A 23,183-nucleotide genomic window follows, 5' to 3' on the forward strand; every position below is an offset into this window, starting at 1 on the left:
TTTGAGAAGAAAATTGGGTGGAAAATCATGGAAAAATGCTTTTTGATCGAACGTAAACTTGAACTCTAAGTAAACACTTGACTGGATTGGCGATATTCTATTATACATAGTCACAAAGATTATGAGAAATAAACTGATTGCAGTTAATGAAAAATTGTGATTTATCCTTATCTTGAAATACTTCTTGGTGAAAATAAACAAATCTGAATAGTTTGAGGTTATGTAGATTAAGTTTGCATAATTCTAATTTCCCATAAACCTAGATTTATCACTATTACAGATAACCTAACTTAGTTTTTCCACCAAGTTCTTCAATAGCCTCATGACATAACCATTGAAACTATCGTGTGTCAACGTAAAGTGTAGTCAAAAATTTGCAACGACATTAAAATTTTGCTAAGAACTGTATCTCTTGGACGATGAAACCGACCCTCGACGATTAAAATGCGGGAAAACGTGCCTTATCGGCAAATCGCAGGTCTTCGTGACTCGTTAAGCTTTTTTTGCGTTGAAACAATTCAAGGCAGGAAACAAAGAAGAGTTTCATTGTTTGCCAGGAAATATTCCTTTGGCCTCGTGCACTCGAGAGCCCTAACTTGATAATCGAGCTAACGAAGTATCAATTCTTAGGTTATTTCTATACGTGGAACGGTTTATTGTCCACCATGTTTGAATAACCCGAACCGATTGAAAAAATTCCCTAGCTAAAAAATAGATACGATATTACTAGTCTTTGTTAAAGAAACGTAGTTTGAGTATTATTACATTATTATAATTTAGGAAGTATAAAGTATCCAAGAATATTATACATCAGATATTTTATATCAGGATTTAAGAGAATATAAGATTTTTATTAATCTTCTAAATTAAAATTCAAAGGAAACTCTTTAGAAGTAAATTACGAATACAATAAAGTTGTTTTCCACGGAAAAAGCGTAGTTCATAAAATCTCAAACATTCTTCTCCATATTTTACTAGAAAAAGATCCACAGCTATAAATATCAAATAACCAACCTTTATTAAACAGACATAGCTTAATTTACATAAATAAATTTTGATGAACAAATAACTTCCCTTATTAAACTGTCATGAACAAGTGAAAAATTGTGAGATATTAAAACGGAACACTTCGCATATCGAATGTACTGATAAACCTGTCATTATTAATCGTTACTTATTGCATTCCGGTATTCTTAATTTATTACAAGCAATGGAAATGTTCGACTAATTTATGCGCAAACCTTTTCCAGTTTCCTTTCATTTCCCCTTCTCTCTTTTTACATTTCATATTTTCACCGCGTCCGGTTTCTAATTTCCGGCCTTTATATCGTTGTTTCTACGGTTATGTTGTTTCAGACTAAAACATCCTTAGCGAAGATCAAACTGCCATGTTCGATTAGCTCAATCGCCATGCCGATGTCTTCCATTGTTTCTTCTACCACGAGTTTTCCTGAAAACGATCCGATAAAAGGGAAATTCCGATATTTCTCTCGTCTTTCCTCAGATAGAGAAATTTCCCATCTCATTTGTCTCACGAACAACTAACCTGTGTTCAACGATAGCTGAATGATGGTAATTCTTCGATTTCGTAGGTTATATTTTATATCACATATTTCTATATATATATATTTATTAACTATTTAATAGAAGTTTCAATGTCCGGCTGAGCAACTTTTTACAATACTGTTTGTTAAAAATTTCCAAGAAGATATAGAGAAAATAATTTATTGAATTATTTTATTGTATAATATGTGTCATATAATGTTGCTATTTCTGTATTCAAAGGTAGGATCATATTAGCTATTATTTTATTCTTTGGATAAATCTATCACACCGTTCTGAGTCGAAAAAACATTATTACACTTTCTTACATGGACTAGGGATAAAAACAAAAGAACATCTTAAACCTATCGATTATATCTAGAACTATCTTCTAGTTACTATTTATTGTAACTAGCGTATCTGCATATGGATGGCGAGCACGAACTAGTGTTGCCATTTTCAACATATGAAAACACTAGTCTGCGAGACAAGAGATTTTTGACCATCGTCGCGAATAAATAAAAATAAAAGGAAAAGGGATTAAAAGGGATTTGGAACACAGACAAAAAATATGGCTGGAACTTTTGTACTGGCGGGTCGATTTGGAAACAGATGGCTTCGCAAATGGTGGAAGGAAAAAAACAGTGAAACAAAGAAAGGAAGAAAGGAATTCAAGCTTGTTTCACAAAGAGACAAATGGTGGCCAGGAATATTGAACTGAAACGCGTTGTCTGTTTTTTCATCTCTTATTCTCTTCGTCTCTTTCTATTTCCGTAGAGGATTTTTAAACGATCTCTATAGTATTCTATCCTACAAAATCATAAACGCAATCCACTTTCCAATTTTTCCCTTCTTTTTTCTCACCTTTTCCCGATAATTAATTTTTTTAATCGATCCTTTGTAACGCGAATTGGAACTGCAACGTATCGTTTCAATATGTTTTAAATCATTTTAGTATGCTATGTTATACGGTTCCTAGCGTGTAGATTCTTTGAACGAGAAAGTCATTTTTGAATTCTAGATTTTCATCGACTCTTTGCCTGGAATTAAATTCAAGGTAAATTTGTACACTTGTATGAAACATAGAATAATTTGCTATAAATTAAACGATCGTGTTATAAATTTACAATTTCAGTATATTTCATTTAGAATTCTCCCTGAAACTAGCTGAAATCAAAGTTAAAATTAAAAGTAATGGCGAGTCAGTCTTTTTCGCTAATCAGTTGAAGATTAGATTTTCAGAAAATTATTATTTATTGTTACTTTGACGGAGTAGGAAAGCTCTTTTAGTGAAAAAGAAGACGATGTAGGAGAAGTGTAAAAAAAAATACTACAACACAAGATGATAGAAATAAAAAACAAGTAATAAGTTACAACTGAGAAGAAGGTAAAATATAAAATTAAAAATTCAAATATAAAAGTTATAAAATCTAACGTTATGACATTTTTAAGTTCTGAAAAATATTAAATTACATATCCTTAGAATCTATGCCCTAAATCGCGTCTTTTTCAAATTTTCCTACAATATATTAACGATTACAAAAGAAGAAGATTAGGAGTGCACACGGTATAAGCTCGTAATAGAACTGTACTGAAGATTTTTATTTGCCTCAAATGACCGTTTCGTCACTCGAAACGCGTCAACTTTAACGCCCCATTGATTTTACGAGCACGCTATATCGACTTTAGCAACTGTAAGTCCGACTATCTGAAACTTGCTACTTAAACCGCAGGTCTGACTAGGGTCGAATTCATGCCACTTGCACCGCGTTCCACCATACGTACTACTGTCCCAACTGTCTGACCATAAACTTCCCTAACTCCTCAACCACGCTCTTCACAACCCACAAAGCAGAATTCTCGTAAAAAAAAGTTTCGCTGAATCAAGATTGCCAACGTTTTCAACAAATATATTTGGATATAATGGATCGTAAAAGCGATGAAACACCTGTGGACAGCTTATGTGTCTTGTATGAAACATTTAGAAGAAAGACTGTTCAATTGATTGAGAAATTGGATTTTATTTTGAAATTACACAGGGTATAATAGAACATGCGAGACTAACTTTAGAAGCTGGTTGTACGACAAATAAGAATGAAAAAGACTTATATAAACGTACGTTCAAAGATCTATCTTCACAAACAAATTTACTCTTTTGATTTTGTATTACACAATTACCTTTACAGGGAAGGCGTTCATGCATTTAGACGTAATCAGCGCTTGTTAGAAATTGCGAAACGAACCGCATTGTTCGAGTGAAGATCCGAACTGGATTCGTAGAATCTTTTCTCGCGCTAGAGAAATCTGATAATCAGATTACGAACGTATTTGTCGCGGGGTAAAGAACAAACCTTTAGGTGCGAAGGGTCGACTCGATCTCATGAAATTAATTTTACCGCAAACTCAACTCTCGTTGCTTCACTTGCTTTCCTAGCGATAGTAGCGAGAAAATGGTCGGATCAGCAGTACTTTTTCTATTTTCTTTTCTCTTTACATAACACGTGTGTTTCTGTGAAAAAATCAAGTATAGCATTGATAAAACAAATTATAAAGTATTTTAAATAATATTAATAAATTCAATAATTTTAGAAGATTTGATAATTTAATTTAGAAGATTTTCCGCGAGATTCATGAGTTTTATTGACCTTTGCAGTAAGATTATTTTTATAAAAAAATTCATCACTATCTCCCGTCTAATACGATAAGAAATAACGATAAGATAATGAAACCGATTACAAATTCTACTTTTTAGAACATAAAATTTGTTTTCCCATCCCCTTTTGTAATCGGGATTTTCCGTTCCTGTAATTCATCACTGTTGCCTTTTCGTTGCAGACAACCAATGACCTAAGCTAATTGCTTTAAACGATCCGTACAAGAGCACACTCTTCATGATTTTCTTAACTACAAATAACAGTGAAAATAATATAAAATAAATGATAAATTGCACATTGAAGTAACTACACTGAACATATGAATTATTAAACATTTGCTAAATAAATGTTCTATAAATTATTTAAAGTCCGATTGTCCTGAAAGAATGCATTTACACAGGCCTCGGTATCAGTAGAACAATCCCATACTCATACAGACATCAAAGTGTCACGAGCCAAATACGAGATGCATAACCAATACTCTCAAGTAGAACAATCCGCCACTGGTGAGACACTCGAGTAGAATGATCCTTGTACGCGATCGATCCACCGCGAATAGAATGTTCCACTTTCGCGTTCGCCAGTAGAAGCGCCGCGTGAGTAGCCAGACATCCAGAAATGTAACTCGTAACAGGGAGACCGGATATCCAGTTACCCGGGTTCCTCTTTGTTGTTTCATCAACCCGTATTCATACCGTGTAATAATCGGATGCAGTAGAATAATCCTAGCACAAGTCCGCAGGCACAGTGTCCTAACAATTTTGATATAGGCGACAAAGAGAGTATTTCTACGTGAAAAAATAAATGGAAAATATGCAAAATATATGGAGTATCATAATAAAATGGAAAAATGGGAGGTTTTAGTATTTCTGAGAAAACGAACACTTGTTTTTCGATGTATCATGTCATAATTTTATATTCTCTCATAGGTGTTAGATAAGAATGAGATATTTTATTCATCGTTTTATTCGGCACCATTTTTAACTTTTCTTTATGATACGAAGTAATATATAATGCGTTAAATTAGACTGTGAAAAATGGAAAGTACATTGTGCACCACAATTTCTTGTAATTACCATGAAACTGCAGGAAATTTTCATTCAAATTAATAGGACGTAGCCCGTGATAATGAGCACACACGGTAGCATAACACAGTAGGAAAAATGTAAAATTCAAAATTCGCTAAAATTGACATTTCCCTTTTTCCTCGTGGATCCTTCATATTTAAACTTGGTTAATTGCTGACTGAATACGAGAGAAACAGTTAGTGGTTTGAAACGAAAACAAGTGGAATATATGGAATAAGATTTTCCCTTTAAAAGGCCTCGTTTTCAGGAAAATAAAATTTGAAAACGTATTCCGTAAAAAAAAAGTAAATTTTCAAATTTGATTTTCTCGGAAATAGAGTATCCTGTGAAAAAACTGTACTCTACATTTTCGATCAATTTTCACACGTAGAATAACATCCCGCCGACTCTTCTCTCCTGTCCAACTCGGGTCCGACCAAATTCGAATATATTTGACAAAATTTCAAATTCGATTTTCTCAAACTCGAAACGTCGCACGAACAAATTTCATTCTACATTTTCCACATATTTCCACACGTACGATAACCTCCTGTCGATGATTTTATCCTGTCCAATCGAAAATTAGCCAAGTTTGAGTATACCCGACAAATTTTCAGATTCAATTCTTTGGAAAACGAAGCATCGTATGAGAAATCTTTATTCTACATTTCCAATTTATTTTTTAACGTAGAGTTACTCTCCTTTCCATCGTACCATGACATCTGGACATCCTGTACATGTGCATGTAGTACGAGCCAACGATTTATCGGACCAGCCATGAAATCTTCATGCTCAGTCTTCGCAGCACTGCCACTTGTGAAACATCGTATTAACGACTACGACGAGCGTGAGTGAAAGAAACAGACTATCAAATGAAGTTTCTTTGAGCTTGTACGCGATGTAAATCTCTCTTCTTCGTGCATTTTCGCCTATGCATTTCAGCTCCTTTGATGGATCACGGAAAAAATTGTCGGGCCTGTTGTATAAAAGCACTGTGGCTACCTTTTTACCATTTTGCCTAGAAGCGATAGTGTACCACCTCTTAGTACTTTTTAGCGCAGGTGCAATTTTTCAGCGAATCATAATGCCATCTCCTAACCGTTTCCTTTAAGAAACGCTTTTTACCAAGTAACGTATTATATAGTATCTTTTAAACATCTTTTCACGTGAAACTATTTTTCAATTAGTCATAATGGCAGCCTTTACCGCTCTTCCCAGAGGGAAAATTTCATTTTGAAATTTATCGTAAGGGATGACCTCATAATAATCAACAGCTGTACCCATTATCATTTTTATTTATTTTTTTTTTCTTTTGCAAGTTTTCAAACTCGAAAATAGATTCTCAGGAATTCGGCAAAAATTCTTCGAAAATACGTAAATAAATCGTAAAAAATAAATTCATCTTTTCGAAATATACTCTTCACAATATGTAATGGCCAGGAACAAACACGAACACTATGCGTCGTTGGAATGTTCGAAAAACATTATCCTTGTGAGAATGATGCATACTCAGCAGCTAATAAACGCAAACAGCCGACAAACAGTCGATAAGTTTTTCAAATAGATTTCACGTTGTTTCTAAAAACAGTCGTTCGTCAGCAACGTAGCATAAATGTGTAAATGTTGTGTGTTACGTGTACAGTTCGTGATAAATACAAATCGTACAATTGACATACTATTGTCAGAATCGTTTCTAATAAATTCACTTCAATGGTGGAACTTGTTTATCCTGCGCGTAATATTATGAAATATTTCAAGTCCCAATATAATGGTAATTAGCGGATTCCACTATACATTTTGTAGTCGCGGTATAGTGAGCGGATGGGGTAGGAACGTAGTTAAACGGTTGAATGGGATAGTAGCTCACCAAAAATGGTTCCCACGCTGTTGGCTATCGCTCCGGAAACGGCTCCATTCGTAAGGGCATCCAGGCAGGCGCTAAGAGCGCAGGCACACGCGCTCGTACCTATAAGGTACTCCAGTATCATGTTCCATCCAATAATGAATGCTATTAATTCGCCTACGGTCACGTAACTGTACATGTAAGCGCTGCCAGTTGTGTGAGGCACTCGTACTCCAAACTCGGCGTAACATGCTCCTGTAACATCAACACGAGATATCATGTTAAGTTAAATAAAATCCAAACGAGCCGTTGTTATTTCTTTGGCTAATTTTTCTTACCCCCACATTTCGGGATTATTCTTTTGATAACCGTATTATCACGTAAGCGTTTATTATATATTTGATAAAGCGCCTTTATGATATTCTACACTGAATCTTTTTTTCAGGTTATCTTCTGCGCTCCGCAATATTATTACTATTAATAATACTTTCGATAAAATAATAACTAATTATTGAACCTGGGCCCATAACCTGTTGTTATTTCTGTATTTAGACGTAGGATCACAAAAGCTATTATTTTTTTCTTTGGATAAATCCATCACACCGTTCTGAGCCGAGAAACCTTTATTGCACTTTCTTACATAGACTAGGGATAAAAAGCAAAAGAATACCTTGAACCTATCGATTAAATCTATCGATTGTATCTAGAACTATCTTCTAGTTACTATTTATTGTAACTAGCGCATCTGCATATAGATGGCGAGCGCGAACTCACGTTGCATTTTCAACAGGAGCAGATATTAGTTTGGACAGTAACGTAGAATTTCAAAGATTGCAATTTAACTTGGTTCATACATTTCTTAGTAAAATTCCCTATCTTTGGTAAAAGGAGGCTACCGTATAAAAAACTGACCGAACTTTCTGGCCAATCAAATGCATAGTCACACGATGTAGATTTCTGTCCACGATAACACGATAGAGAATATGAGAAAAATTCTCGAAACTTTCTTCGATATGATACAACAAAATTTGTAAAAAGCTGTTGGTAAAATATTTGGAAAGTTTCTACAAATATTTTGTATTACAATATAACAAATATGCTCGGAATCTTCTCCCAGGAAAAATTTGTTCATTCGCAAACACATTTTCGTTGAGACGTAACAAAATTTCTTAATATGAATTGTTGATAAAATATCCAAAATTTACCAAAATGCTTTTTCACGTGACAAACACGCTCAATTCGGAATATTTTAAAAATACTCAAAGACCTTTTTGCTCTAACATAGACAAATTTCTCGGTACGAGTTGTCTGTAAAATATCCAAAAAGTTTCCAAAACTCTTTCACATATAATAAAAAAAAACATTCTCAGACTTCTTGCTAATTAAAGATACGTATAGAATTTGCAAAACCCTTTTTCCCATAATATCAAAAAGAAAAATGTTCAAATCATCACTCTAGCAAAATACCAGAAAATTTCTTAAAATTATTTCTACGTAGAATGAACAAAAAGTAGCCAGAATATTTTTCAATACGATATGAAAAATGTTGTGAAAATTCTTGCAAATTAAATACACCACGCAAATTCCCAAACTCCTTTTTTCGTTCTCTCTTTCTCTTTCCAACAATATCAAAACCCCTGTCCAACCTGAATTTCAACCAAATATAAAAAATGTTCTGAAAATACTAATAAGTAAAGCAACCAAGAAGTTCGCATTTTCAATAGTTTCAAAAGTTTCGTACTGTATTGAAAATTCCTCTGAGAATATTTTCCAATGGAAAATATCACAAAAGCTCTCGAAGCCATTTCGCCCTTTTTCATTAATATCAACAAGCTTTGTCAAGCTATTGTTTCAGCAAAACAGCAAAAAATTCCTGAAACGTCTGATTGGCGTCGGAAAAAAAAAATCGATGGATAGTAGCCAGAGAAACATCAACGGAATAATGAGGCAGAGGCGGCGATTAACGATATGACATGATAAATTAGCAGTCGGCACCGGCGTACATCAGTTATCGACGTTTTAATCCGTTGGTTGATTCGATCGGACAACCAGCCACGTTCTGATGTAACAGCTGATTAAAGCTTCACGCGTTTAAAGGCCGCTAATTGATGCGCGAGTACGACCTGCAATGATTTAAATTAATTAGCCTCACGGCGTCAATTTCCTTCCTGATTTTTCACTTTTTTTTTTTTTTTAATTTCATTGACCGTGACACGTGCCTCGCTCGAATAAATATTAAAATGTTCGATTCGCGTTTCATCGCCGATAATCTCGACGTACGGCGGCGGATAATTTTCAGACATGATAATTAAGCACGTTTACCACGTGTTTGTTTAATTCGTTTATTTATGAAACTAGCGTATTTCGCGAGGATATCAACGTGCAATTTCCGTGGTATTTTAGATTTACGTTATCGGTACAGATATAGGAGTTTCGGTCTGGAAACTGGAAATTTTAACTCGGCAAATATCGGACAAAATAACGCCGCGATGGTAAGAATAAGGAATGAATAATTAGCTTATGTTTTTGTTTAATTTGTGGCAAATTTATGGAAGCAAAAATATTTTCTGTATAAAATTATGTTAGTATTCTCTTCGATATAAGTAGGAAACATATCGTACGTTTTCTTCAAACTGAAAAATCTTCTCTAAATATTCTCTTCAATGCAAAAAAAAAAAAAAGAAGATACAATATGCTGTACCTTTAGAAGACAAGCTACGTTGTATTTTACCTCGAAAAGGATACTAACATATTTTAGAGAGAATATTATATATTATATATAATATAACATATTTTACATAGAAGATATCTCAACTTTCACAAGTTGGAGATTTATTAATACAATGTGTTGTGTGTTGTTGTAACATATTTTATCAATCAACATATTGTATATACAACGTATTTCCATTAACTAAACATATTTCATATTTTTACTTTCGCAAATTGAAAATGAAAATTAATCGATGCAGCACCGAGCATCTCCTTTACAACAAAAAGAATATATTTCATACAGAAGATATTTCTATTTTAAAGATAATGCAATGTATCATGTACATGTCTTTTTATAATATATTATTATTGTATATCATAGAAAACTGAGAGACAAACGTATTATGTAAAATCGCCACGTAGCAATCCACGTACAGTTATGGGATTCGCGCGTCTGGTTACAGGAAAGCAAGGCTGATGCGCAGCCCGTAAATCTAATCCGACATTCTTTTCCACTCGCCTCGAGCCATAGCAGCTGTCCTACCGTATATGTGTCAGCAAACAGAGATGTATGGAAGCACGTGCACCATGGTGATCATGGACCATATTCGTGACCGGTGGCCTGATATAGGGAAAATAGGAAAACGGGTTTTTCCAGCGGCAAGGGAAGTTTTGATGATACAAGTTAGACGAGAAAATGGATAATACGATTATATACCACGTGTCGTGTAACTGTAATTTTGAGAAAATAGTTTTGCAACGAAAGCGGTAAAAGATTTTATCAAGATAAAATGAAATTGCTTAGATTGACTATTTACGAGTGAGAATATTGTAGAGGTTTCGAGGTCAGTACATTTTTTTATGGTATGGCATCAACGTGGAAAATAAGCTTGAAAGCTCTGTGAAGTTTGATTTTACAAAATTTTAAGCAACGAATCTGAGCACTATGCCGCAACGTTGAAATTTTCGAATATCTGTTCAATTAGTCGTTTTCACGCGCGTTCATTTTGATATATTTTTGCGGAAAATTTTATTTCAATCCACGAGGAAAACTCGAAGAGAATAATTCAAACGAAATAATTAAAAAACAGGATTTTAGTTGATTCTGTCTTATAATACGAAGAAACAACGATTCCTATAACTAATTAGACAACTGTTAAAAAGTATCCCACGATATACACCGGTCGGACAAAGAAAAGTATAGTCAGGCTATATCTGTCTAGACAGCCTATAAGTAGAAGCAGACTGTACATTGTCAGACATTTGTAAGTCTTTTAAGATGTGACATGATAACACGATTTGTAAGTAGAATATACGCGATATCCCGAGTACAGCAAGTAGAATAGAGTTATACGTAGCATTCTGTTTTTAAGGAGAATAACTTTGTGTGTAATCAGACTTTAGAATAAAATTGCGGTAAGCAGAATATTATAATAATTTGTATTTCTCATCAACTTAACACGTGTGTTTTAATTGCAATTATTTCTATTTAAAATTCGTTTCAGCATTTTGATAAGTACAACACAGTGTTCCGAGTAGAATATCACCAATTGTGATCAGACTGTGATCAGATGTTAAGGGGAGTAACTTCACATATAGACAGACCATAAAATGCAGTTGTACTAAACAGGACAATGGAAGAATTTATTTCTATTATCTTCGTGCATGTCGTACGTGTAAAGATATACTTCATGTATTGCACATTAGAAAAATTGTTTCTGGCATGCACGTCGACTAAATTCTATTTTACGAATTCTCTAAGCGGAATACAACGTTCCAAGTAGAATATACTTGACTGTAACTGGACAGAAGCAAGTAGAACAGAATTATACATAACAGCCAGGTTCTAAGGAGAGTAACTACGTACATGGTCAGACTTCGAAGTAAAATTCCCCTAGGGAAGGCAATATGACGATTTATCTTTTAATTATCTTCGCGTATATTATAGTTGCGCATCCAAAAATTTTGTCTAATAGCGTCATCGACTAAAATTCACCTTATGATTTAAAATGAGCATTTTTGTGAATATTCTACGAATGTTTGAAAACAGCCTTGATTGTTCTCGTCACAGAATGAATGAGCAACGAGAAAGAATGTTTTTATGGCGTATGCTTGCAAATGTTCGATTAATTCTAAATGACAAAGAGGAAACGATGATATGCGATTTCCCGACTATTTATAAGATCACTATTTAAGAGATCACCTGTAAATGCGTAAAGATAATTTCATTCGTTTTACTTCTTATTAATTTTATTGCTTTATAAAGATTTAATAAACAGGCTTCTAAACATCTGATATCGATTTTTAGGAAAATTATACATTAAAAATTATATGCATTTGTTGATCTTTGTCCCGAATCCTCGTTCAGACGAGGATAATTTCATTAGAGTGGGGAGCGATCGAGCATTCATTCGTCTGATGTAAACGCGCCCTAAGGCAACGATGAACCGCGTGTACGATCGGCGTGAGCCACTTTAAAATTTTTCCAAGTGGAAACAGAATTAGATCACGTGATGTTTTACCGCCTTGGACCGTTCTCGACGGTTTCCGCCACACAAACACCGTAAATCTAATCCGACCGCGTATCTAGCCGACGATAAATACGGTCGAGAATTCTCGCCGGCAGCGATGGTAAAACAACGCTTCCCATGAAGACATACTGCTCCCACAGCTGCGTATACTATACTTTTCCCAAACGTTTCTCTAACACACAAGAGGGTTAAAACATCCTTCATCTCGAGGGAAAAACACATAATCCTTGGACTTGTTATTACAGGCCGATGTTTATCTTACAATATTTCATTTTATTTTCAATATTTTGTTTCTGGATGTTGGCTACATTTTTCAGTATTTACAATTGTACTTGGAATAGCGAGATATCAGAAAATTTGCAAGATGCTGTTGTCATTGGTAGAAGCAAGCAACCATATTTTGAAATATTAAGAAAAAATAAGCGAGATCAATAACGAATCAAAAATAACAATTTTTGTCGAAATACTGATTGGTGGAATTGTACCCTTTTGCAATTTTTTGGCTTCTTCTATATCGTATAAATTTTGCAAATTCTTGTAAGAGCTGACTTACCGGAAAAGATGGAAGCAATGGCCGCGATTATGAAGGAGATGACGACGCCTGGCCCGGCGACGCTGCGCGCCACCATCCCCGCGACTAGGTACATCCCTGTCCCAACGCAGGAGCCAACCCCCAAGGACGTCAGGTCCAGAGTCGTCAGGCACTTCTGTAGCACAAAAACTTTCGTTTAACAGTCTATTTTATAATCTTCCTTTAATATAATATTTAATAGAACATTGCATCTCATATTATTTTCAATATTTAATGCAATATTATATATACATATGATATTCAGTAATATATTTAGTCCTTTGTAGAAGAATTATGTCATTGACATTAGAAAATTGTCTGTCGAATTTCATTAAAAAAGAGAAAAATATACGGATAGATATCCAAGAATTTTTTCATCAAATTCTAGTGACTGCAAGAAATTCCAAAATGTAAAGAAACTATTTTCTTCCACTGTTCTCAAAATAAGAAAAATAAACTCTAGAAGATATCTAGAGGATTTTTACAAGTCTTCTCATCATATCTGGTGATAAAGAAAAATAAAATTCACTAGATAATTTCAAACAATCCCAACTCGTGAAGAGAGTAATCTCTTTCCCAATTTTTCAAATAAAAAAAAAATCAAGTGACAGACACAAACTTCCACTGAAAAAGAAATAACTAAATTGAAGGAAACAATTTCCGAACGTCCTAATATAGAAAGACACTAATCTGTTTCCCTATTTTATCAGACAAGAAAGATGATGTGTAGGAGCGAAGACATAACATATTGCGAAAAGAAATTAATTCCCCATGGTCTATCATCGCGATGATTGATCACCTAGCCAGAACAGGAGATCTGAAGTAGCGTAGGAGTCGAGCGCAAGGGCTTGTAAAATCCTGTTAAAAATAGCTAGGGATCGATACGTGCAGGTGGATAACACGTACACAGATGCTTCTTCCTCTCAAGAATCCAGAATCTTAATGTCAGCCGGCTTGTCGTCGAAAGAAACATGGAGATTGCTCCCCGGCACAAAAAGGAGAGTTAAATTTGTTCCACGACTCTATTTCACCTTGTCTATTATCGGAACGTACCTACCTACGCGAACCAACATCCATTCGATGAGATAAATAAAGTTTCTGATTCGCTGGAGGATCGTATGAAACCGTGCAAGTGGGAAATCTTTCAGAAAGAATCGTATTTCTAGGGAAAATAAAAAGTCCCTATGAGACAAATTGGCACTTTGTATCTTTCTACTAATATTTGGTAAAATCTTCCGTAAAGCTGTTAAAATATTCGATTATAATTGTAAAGAGCAGTTAGAATTATTTTATGGGAAAAAAGGAATCGTAGGATAAATTAACATTAGTTCTGTACAAGTTTCCTTTTTAAATTTTTCGTATATTTCTGAGGGCTAAGATAATTGAAATTACTGAAAAATTAGGACCGTTGTTTACAATATCAAAAGTTCAACAGACAGAATTGAACCCATTTTCAGTTGGATTGTTTGAGGTTATGTTTGAAGAAGTTCAAAAGAGAATGGAGATCTAGTATGAGAAGATACTTGCCTGTAATTTCTGCTTGGAATCGGTCGGATGCAGTGGCTCCGGTCCAGTTTTCCTCTGGTCACCCTGAAGACTGTCTACATTCTTCGTTCGTATAAATTTCCCGAAGAGCTCCAGGCCCTTTTCTCGGTTCATCAATTCGAGCTTCATTTTTCCTGCAACAAAATGCCATCAAAATATTTAACAAACAACAAACAGGATCATCTTTCTCTTGAAATTTGAAAAAGAAAAGAAATGTTAATGTTAATAGTCGAAATCTCTCGACAAAATTTTAAATCAACCTCGCAAAGTTCTAGTCTAATTGAAATTTGGCTGACTCATATTTCACGATGTCAACTTTTCTTTCTACCAGGGACATTTTAATGGCAACATTCGTCATTCCGAAAGTCCCTATTCTTCGTCTAATTAACAAACGCCTGCACTTCGGTGTCCCTCCTTTACTTTCTATTTTACAAAATTAAATTTATTCACGTTTATTCAAGTTTAGAGACATTTCCCAGTTTTAGCTATTTGACTCGAGATTTTTTGCTTGAAAATTTTAGTTTCTCACTATCTCGAGAAATCACTGCGCTTTTTATTATTTCATGAAGAAAAAGCCAATTTTTTAAATATTTCCTTATTTCGTAAAGAAAAATTGAGGTCTAGTATACAAGACTGAGAAAAGTCTACAGAAAAATGGGGAGGTCAAATTTAAGAAAAAAAATCCCTAGAATCGAATTATTGGATTCGAATGAAAATTTGACATGAAGATTCGCGGATGGGCTCGATAATGTCCCTCATAGATTTTCGAAAGGTTAGGGAGTCGCACAGGCGAATTATCGATTTATTATCCAGCGACGTCTGACGTCGTCTGCGCAGCGTGCGTCTTTTGTCCTTCCACACGATATCCCTGGAAAAAAAGAACCACGCGAAAGAAGAAAATTACGTCCCGCGACCTCATCACTCTTAGTCACTTGCTAGGAACCATATTGCCCCGGGGAAACCACGGCCAAACAGAAAACCACCTATCCAACACGCGACCAGGACATTCTAGCGTATCAACATTTATTTCTAGCAACCTTTCTCCACGTAGATGCCATTTTCAAACGTTTATCTCAATTTTGTACGAAACGAAAAATTCATTTCTTAAAACTACGACGACATTGTCTATGAGAGTAATAAAATAAAAAATAGACGAAACAGATAGACAAATATCGAAATATTTCGTAGGTAATTGTTGAAAATCAGAACTTTAGATCGAAGAAATATCTCGTGCAACGAAGAAGTTAATTAGAAATGATAAAAGAAGAGAGAATATTGAGATATTTCGAAAGTGATTGCTAAAAGTTAAATGAGCAATTTTTAGAACAGACTGTTCCATTTAGGGAGGTGCTACTTTCAAGGAGAAAAAGACAGTGGACTAAAAATAGAGTGAAAGACGCCAGTGTAGTTCCAGAGAGTAGCATGGACGCAATAGAGAAAAGAAGGATTGTGCAAGGGTGTAAACAGGAAGGATAATCGTTCAGGAAAAAAAAGGTGCACTCAGTGAAGGGTACTGGCAGATAAATTATTCAAGGCACGCTCCGAAAGTGGCGTCTATGAAAATGCCCCTTGCGTTCAGCGATGCTAATGGAATTCCTGAACGTTGTCCGATCGCTCACAGACCCATTCTACTGCATCCAAATCCTGCCCATTTTAAATCAACTGTTACATTTTAAGCTGTCCGACATCTTTCAATTCGAATACTGCCTTAATCCATACAGCTAAATATTTGATAATAAATGATTTATCTGTATATTAAAATGGTATCCAAATATACGAGAGAATGGAGAAATTTATTTCAAATAATTAGACCATGGTGGCCACAGCTGTAAGTTAAGTTTGAATTAGGTTAGATTATATCTAGACTGTATTTGAGTAAAAGCAAAATTTCATTTAAAATAATTGGATCGTGGTGACCACGCCTATAGATTAGCGTTAAGGTTATATTTATACTATATTTGGGTAAACTTGAGAATAATTTAGGTTTATGTTAGGTTGAATGAAATTTGGGAAAAGCTAGGTTAGAATTGAATTAGATCCGGGTCAATTTTCAGTTACATTGGAGTTAAGTTTGAGTTAAATCGCATCAAGTTTAAGTTGGCAATTTACTTTCCAAGTATCAAAACTATTTTGGAATTTCTCCGTCGAGCAAGTTTTTATAGCGGTTGTTTCTGGTGCGTTTCCATCGCGGAGGTAGGATGCACGCGAAACGAAAATGCCAATTAAAGGCGAGATGGCGGCACGATAGAATAGCGGATGAAAGTTTCGCAATTTCACGGATGACGTTCGGGCATGCACACGAGCGTGCAAGAAATAATCGCGAGCTTTCAGCGCAATGGGGGCGGGACGTGATTTTTCCGGTTACTTGGTAACGAGCCACAAAAGTGGTTCGTCGGTATGCGACGCGGCATTTCCCGTCATAACGGACACGTACGCGGTTTCGCACAGTTCCGACCAGTTTTTCGAAAGCTTTACGCGATTTTTCTTTCATAAAACTTCTACCTAACCTCTCTCTGTCTATTTTACATTTCTATTTCGCTTCAATAAAACTTATATGACCGAGTGCGTTTCGTTTACATGTAAATGTTCACTCAAAAATAGAAAATGGCGTCTAAAAACAATCGTTCTGGACATTTTTATACAAAAAGATAGTTTAAAGGTTAGGAAGGAAATCAAAAGGTTAGGAGGAATTCTCGTGAGGACAAAATATGTCGATTATTACTTGTGAACGATTCCTAACCTCTAGAACAACACTTCGTATTGATATTTTATCTTCTAAATAATTTCTAAAATGTTCATGCTCATAGTTCCAGCAAGAAGAGGCCTGTAAAGGCTTATAGAGAGATTAGGAAACATCGTAGACGAGAATAAACAAGGAATAAGGATTCTTGTGAGAACAGAATATATATCATTTTTAAGACTCATTGGTTAATCGTTATTCGCAAACGATTTCTAACCTCTAAAGTAATACTTCATACCGAAATTTTACTTTCAATATTAGTTCCTAAAATGCTTATTCCAAATTGCTCTTCCAAAAGGAAGATGCACATTACAGATTAGGAAATTTTTATGAATAATAATGGAATGTCTCTGAGGTGGCATTTCCACGACGCAATCTAGGTCCCGGATGTCGAGTCTTTCAGAGAGATGAGCTTGTACGCGATTGTTTGTTGGCGACTGATGCGTGCAGTGCATGTTGTCTCTTTCATCTGCGTTGTCTCCTTGAGTCTGAAATTCCAACTGCAGTATATTGTTGTTAATTGTATCACTATCCATATCGTTCAACTCCGTGGGTTAGATAGCCTTCTGACGTCAAACTACCAAGCGTATACCTTGCCGCAATTTATCAAGTTTTATTAATCCTGGCATGGATCATAGCTGACCACAACAATTTTATTTGATATTTCATATTTAACGTGATGAAGGCCATTAGTGGTTATTCTCGTGCACGATATAAATTAAAATTAGGTAACCAAGTACCAAGCAAATTAAAATTAAGTAACAACGTAAAGTAACCTAAACTGTAATCTAACCCAAATTTCACCCAAATCCAATTCAACTGTAACCTAACCTTGCCCAAATTTAACCTCACATTTAACTCGATAAAAACCATAGTGGCGTAAAGTGTATAATACAAATTAAAATTAAGAACGTTGTAGAGAAATTGCAATTTCGATATTTAGAGAAGAAAATTTTGGCAAGTAGTTTCGAAGATTATTAGGTAAAAAACTTGTTGAGAGATTTCTCGATGCCATGCAAATTTTATTTTCGTACCACTGTGAATTTTGTGCACCTCCAAAATTACGAATCCCACCTCATTCTATCTCATGTACACTCTCGTAAAACACACTTTAGAGGAACTATTTTAAGAGTTAACTCGGTATCTGTAAAGGGTTCCATCCTCCTTTGTGGAACGAACTGCGAAACCTTCAAAATAGATTACGAGGTTCCTTTAGATTTTTTTCGTGAACACGCTATTATCCGGCATTAACTGATTTGCCCCGGATAATTCGCTCCTGTTGAACGATTTCAAACATGGCGTCAGACAGCACATTATCCATCCCAGTGAAAAGTTTGAAAGAGGTTAACTTGGAAGTACCACGATCAAACAAGTTCTCCAAGCTCTAGACGAAAATCTAATTTAGTGCATATTCTCGGAGAAATCTTGCTCGCAATTAATGAGAACCTGGCTTAGGTGTGTGCAGCATGAAAAGAGGCGATAGAAAAATTTCATTCCATATTTTCGATATATTTTTTCACGTAGTATCGCCTCCTTGGCTATTTTCATAGCAACAAATGTGTCAAATGATACAAGACTAATGCCAAACTCGCCATAAAGTCGTTTAAAGTTCTTTTTCGAACTTTTAATGGTTCGAAAGGAGGCTCATCCAAAGCCATTCATTTCGAAAGGCATGGAAACGAGAATTCTACCCTTTTACCAAACTTTCATGGTGGATTCGTGCACCGAGGAAATTTATGAAGCGCGATTCATTTGTTTATTTATGGCTGACGGTGCATCCGCAACGGGCGATAAACGGGGCCGCCGGCTACTAAACTGCCTTCTGCATGAAGAAGCGCGATACGACCTAACCTAGACGTTCGCCAAGAGCTTGCCAAGGTGAAACGCACTTATTTTTTTGCTCCAAAAAGGTGTAAATATCTTTTGAAGATTTGCGAGACTTCCGATGGATGTACTCGCAACAAATTTGCAGAGAAAATAGTCGAAATATTAAAAAATAATTTGATTGATAAGGTTGATATCGGTTAAAAAGCAAAGTTAATAATATATAAATTAGGTTAGTTTAGTTTTAACCTAAAGATTACATCAGAATATCAACTTTGTTGAAGAAGGCTACTTATGAAAGAAGCCAACTAAGGTGCTACCGGATGAATATGATAGATGAAAAACTTCCAAGTTCTCACATTAATTCCTAACGAGGTTCTAAGTTCTTTCGAGCGAGAACAGGTGTCCCCCCAAGAAAACCTTCTGCGAAACTTTCAGAAAATTGCATTCTCCTCTATTCTACTCTTTTTCCGCTCGTTTTTAATTCGTAATTAAGGAAGAATCGCGATGGTTAATCAGAAATAAGCTGCTCAACGCAGCTTCGTTCCCCACTTCCAGTTCTTTAACGAGAAAACCTAACCTACAATAACCTCCAAAGCTTTGCAACATTCACAATTTGCATAAAATCACCCTTACACTTCGAATTATACAGAGTGTCCTAGAAATTGTGATTCAATTGGAAAGGGTATGCTTCTTCTGAACAAATAAGGTCAAATTATAGAAAAAAATTTGGGAAGACTAAATTTCCTATCTTGTTTAACTGAAAACTGTATCTTTACCTGCAATACCTTCAGTTTTCAACTTAATTTTGTTTTATTTTGTCATACATTACCACCCACTTTCTATTTGTACCACAATTTTTGAAATACCTTGTATAGTGAGGAAAACAAGGTTAGGTTACAGTCTTTCACAGCTCAGGATATCGCAGTTCAGCCTGTTACACGCTTGACAGTATTATGTTTAACACTATTTTGTCGAACAGGCTCCCGAGGAAGAGCCGAGCCCAAAAGAAACAAAATTACGACGTTTCGTGAACATTGTAGTTGCGCATTGTGAACCATGCGCATGTGTAACAATGTGAATTATGAATGTTAGGTTAACCCTAACCTCAAACGATAATTGTTTAGCAAACAACTAGTAGCAAGAACGACTAAGACCGTGAACAGGGTAGAAGAAACGCCGAAGGTAATAAGCAGCGAAGCAATTAGAAGTAATGCGGTCGTAAAAGAAGGAAAACGAGAGAAAATGGGAAAACAAAAACAAAAGGTGAAATACGCGAGGTTATAATTAGACAGCCAGGTAGACGTCAACTCAGTCTGCCGTCAGAAATGTGTGCTCTAGTTTCACCATTAATTATATCATCGTTCCAGACGTATTTCATGCCAGACAGTAGAATTATCGTATGGAAGAGCCGTGATGCGTAAACGCAACGCGAAATCGCAGCACAGATGATGCCTCAGACGCTCTTCAGTTATGAACCAACCTGTGAAGATTAGTTTGTACATAACCTATCCGTGAAGTAACGAAATTTTCAATATATTTGTAGGAGTGAGATTTTTATTCAGGATAAAAAATAAATTTTTTTTGCGGCTTTCTAGAAATTTTATCTAAGGAGAGGTGTGAAGTTGTCTAATTCGAAGTTATCAAATTAAAATTCTGTTACTAGCAATACGCATAAATAAAACTTAGCGGGGTCAGAGACCCTATGGCGTTAACTTTGCTGCCGCCATTGCTACAGATAAATCACGTGACAGATTGAGAACAGCCGGCGAATGAAATCTCGTTCGATGGATACTCGTTTACGCTTCGTTGCACCCATCCATTGATTTACTCGCTGTATTTTAAGGCATGAAAATGGACATAGATGACCCGTGGATATTTTTACAGTCCGCTGAAAGTGGTAACTGGTTCCTGTCAAATAGAACCTGGTGTGATTGATCGAATCCCTTTGTCGATGTATCTACGCTATTTTTTCCTCGTATAAACCATTTGTCCGGTATTTTTCTACTTGCTCCAGAAAATAAATTTTCCTTCTTCTTGTTTTTTTCATTTTTATGTAAGAAAAAAGATCTGTACATTCCATCGCATTACAATTTCAATGCATCAATGCGTGCCATGAATAAAATTCCCTAGTCAGAAGTCAGTAGATCAGACGATAGAAGTGCTGACAATACCATAAGGCGTTTCCTTGAGAAATCGAGCCGTGAAATGACCTAGTGGCACCGATGCCGGGCCAATGATGTAGAGAAACTGCTCGAGGACAATTAACTCAGCAGAACCTGAACGTTTCTTTGAGGAAAGTGCTTCGCTACTGGTCGGCCAATCACGGCCTCCATCTTCCAGCACAACCGGGACAAAGGAATTCCCTATTCGGGTCTCTTTTCGCAGTATCCATAACCCAAAGCAATACTGATTGTTATTCCACTTTCCATTCTATTAATTTTAAATACGTCCATGGCTTATTACAGATGGGGAGTCACAATGGAACAGAATTTTTAAAAAATCATTTTCCTTATTGGTAATCCTGGAAATATAAGGCTCTTTTCACATCTGAGCAATTTCTTTAATTTTTCTCATTTTCTAAAGTTCGAATAATTAGCAATTTTCTTTTTAATTCGTAATAATGCAATGGTGTACAAATTTTTAGCTGAAAGGGTAAATTGTATTATGGAATGAAGTAATTATTAATGAATTAGATATATACTTTTCATTTACGTATCAAATCAATTTTTATTTTAAATGAATTATCAATGTTAAATAATTTTGATTCTTATATCAAATCAGTTTGTATAAATTTTTCGCAAAAGAATATCAAGAGTTCCTTCATGGATAGTGACCTTGAAAAAAGTTCTGCTTTTCAAGTACAATTTTTTTTTCTCTTTTTTGCAGTGTGCGAAGACCTATACAGGTCAGGATATTTTTGGAAATATCTGAAAGGAAACAGAGAACGTTTGCCAATTCCATGGATAGACGCCTTTGAAACCTCTCGCATGTCGTGACTCGTTAAGCTGATCAACGATCGCAATTTCGAATCAGTCCTTTAATCTACCGACTGCTATTGGTTATCCATTACGCGTTTAACGAGGTCGCCGCTGCAAGAAACGATATTGCACCGGTATGGATTTATTTACAGCACGTCCTGACCAGCATCCCGCACTTCTTCATCCGCATCCCCTTGAATATCCAATAGAAAAGCGCGATATCCGCTTTTTTCCCTACTTTTTCTTTTTTTTTTTTTTTATTCAAGGCATTTTTCATAATTCTCTTTAAAACATGTATCCACACGAAACGGGTAATTTAAAATCGTAGTCAAAATCATAGAATATCATTCTTTCTGTCAGAACTGGGAGAAAAATGTCATAAAATATCAAAAAAAAGAATAAAAAAAATATTGTAACCTTGTGCAAGTATGGAACATGTTTTAGCTAATAGAACAACATCTCAATGTTTACTATATGGAACTCAATGTCTGAATCGATCATTTTATCGTAAATATTCGTTAAATCGAATAGAAATAAAACGGGATAAAATTAGAAAGCTTTTATGTCCGTCTAGACATGCTATAAGTGGAATTAAACACTATATGCTCGGACACGCAATGGTCTCGCAAAATTTGACAGAATGACACGATTTCTAAGTAGAATATAAGTTATGATCAGATTATAGCAAATAAAAGAGAAATGTACATACAATATTATAATAGTAACATTCAGTTTTTAAGAAAAACAACCTTGTATATGGTCAGACTTGACAATAAAATTGCTGTAAGCAGAATATTGTAATAATCTGTATTTTTAGTTAACTATAAGCATATTTTAATTATAATTATTTCTGGCGAAAATTCATTTTAAGATTTTTATAGCACACATACAGGCCATAAAATAAGATTAGTAAACAGGATAATGGAACAATTTATTTTTTTATCTTTGTGAGTATCGTACATGTAAAAGCATACTTCGTATATATCTTTTATACTTCATGTGTTGTATGTTACAAAAATTGTTTGTGTCACGATCATCGACTAAAATCTGTCTCACGAATTTTACAGGCAGAATATAGCGTTCCCAGAATGTAATAGACTGTAGTCAGACACAGGCAAGTAGAACGGAATTATACATGGTAGCCAACTTTTAAGGGGAGTAACTTCGTACATGGTC

At 35.1% G+C, this 23,183-nt stretch overlaps 1 protein-coding gene across 4 annotated transcripts in view; it reads right to left on the reverse strand.

The window, feature by feature from the left end:
* The window catches only part of LOC100742024 (probable cationic amino acid transporter), a 66,278-nt gene that overhangs the window by 24,453 nt on the left and 18,642 nt on the right, over positions 1-23,183 (reverse strand). The window contains exons 1-3 of one of the 4 annotated variants that reach the window (XM_033320632.1): positions 14,445-14,591; positions 12,900-13,053; positions 7,131-7,361 (exon numbers count right to left, since the gene is read on the reverse strand). In XM_033320632.1, the coding sequence (XP_033176523.1) occupies positions 7,131-7,361; positions 12,900-13,053; positions 14,445-14,591 (532 nt within the window). Of the gene's footprint in view, positions 1-7,130; positions 7,362-7,444; positions 7,724-12,899; positions 13,054-14,444; positions 14,597-23,183 lie in introns of those variants that run through there. The other 3 variants (XM_033320631.1, XM_012385408.3, XM_012385407.3) reach the window with 3 other exon arrangements.

The sequence above is a fragment of the Bombus impatiens genome, unplaced genomic scaffold (assembly GCF_000188095.3).
Source record: "Bombus impatiens unplaced genomic scaffold, BIMP_2.2 scf_0320, whole genome shotgun sequence".
Lineage (NCBI taxonomy): Eukaryota > Metazoa > Arthropoda > Insecta > Hymenoptera > Apidae > Bombus > Bombus impatiens.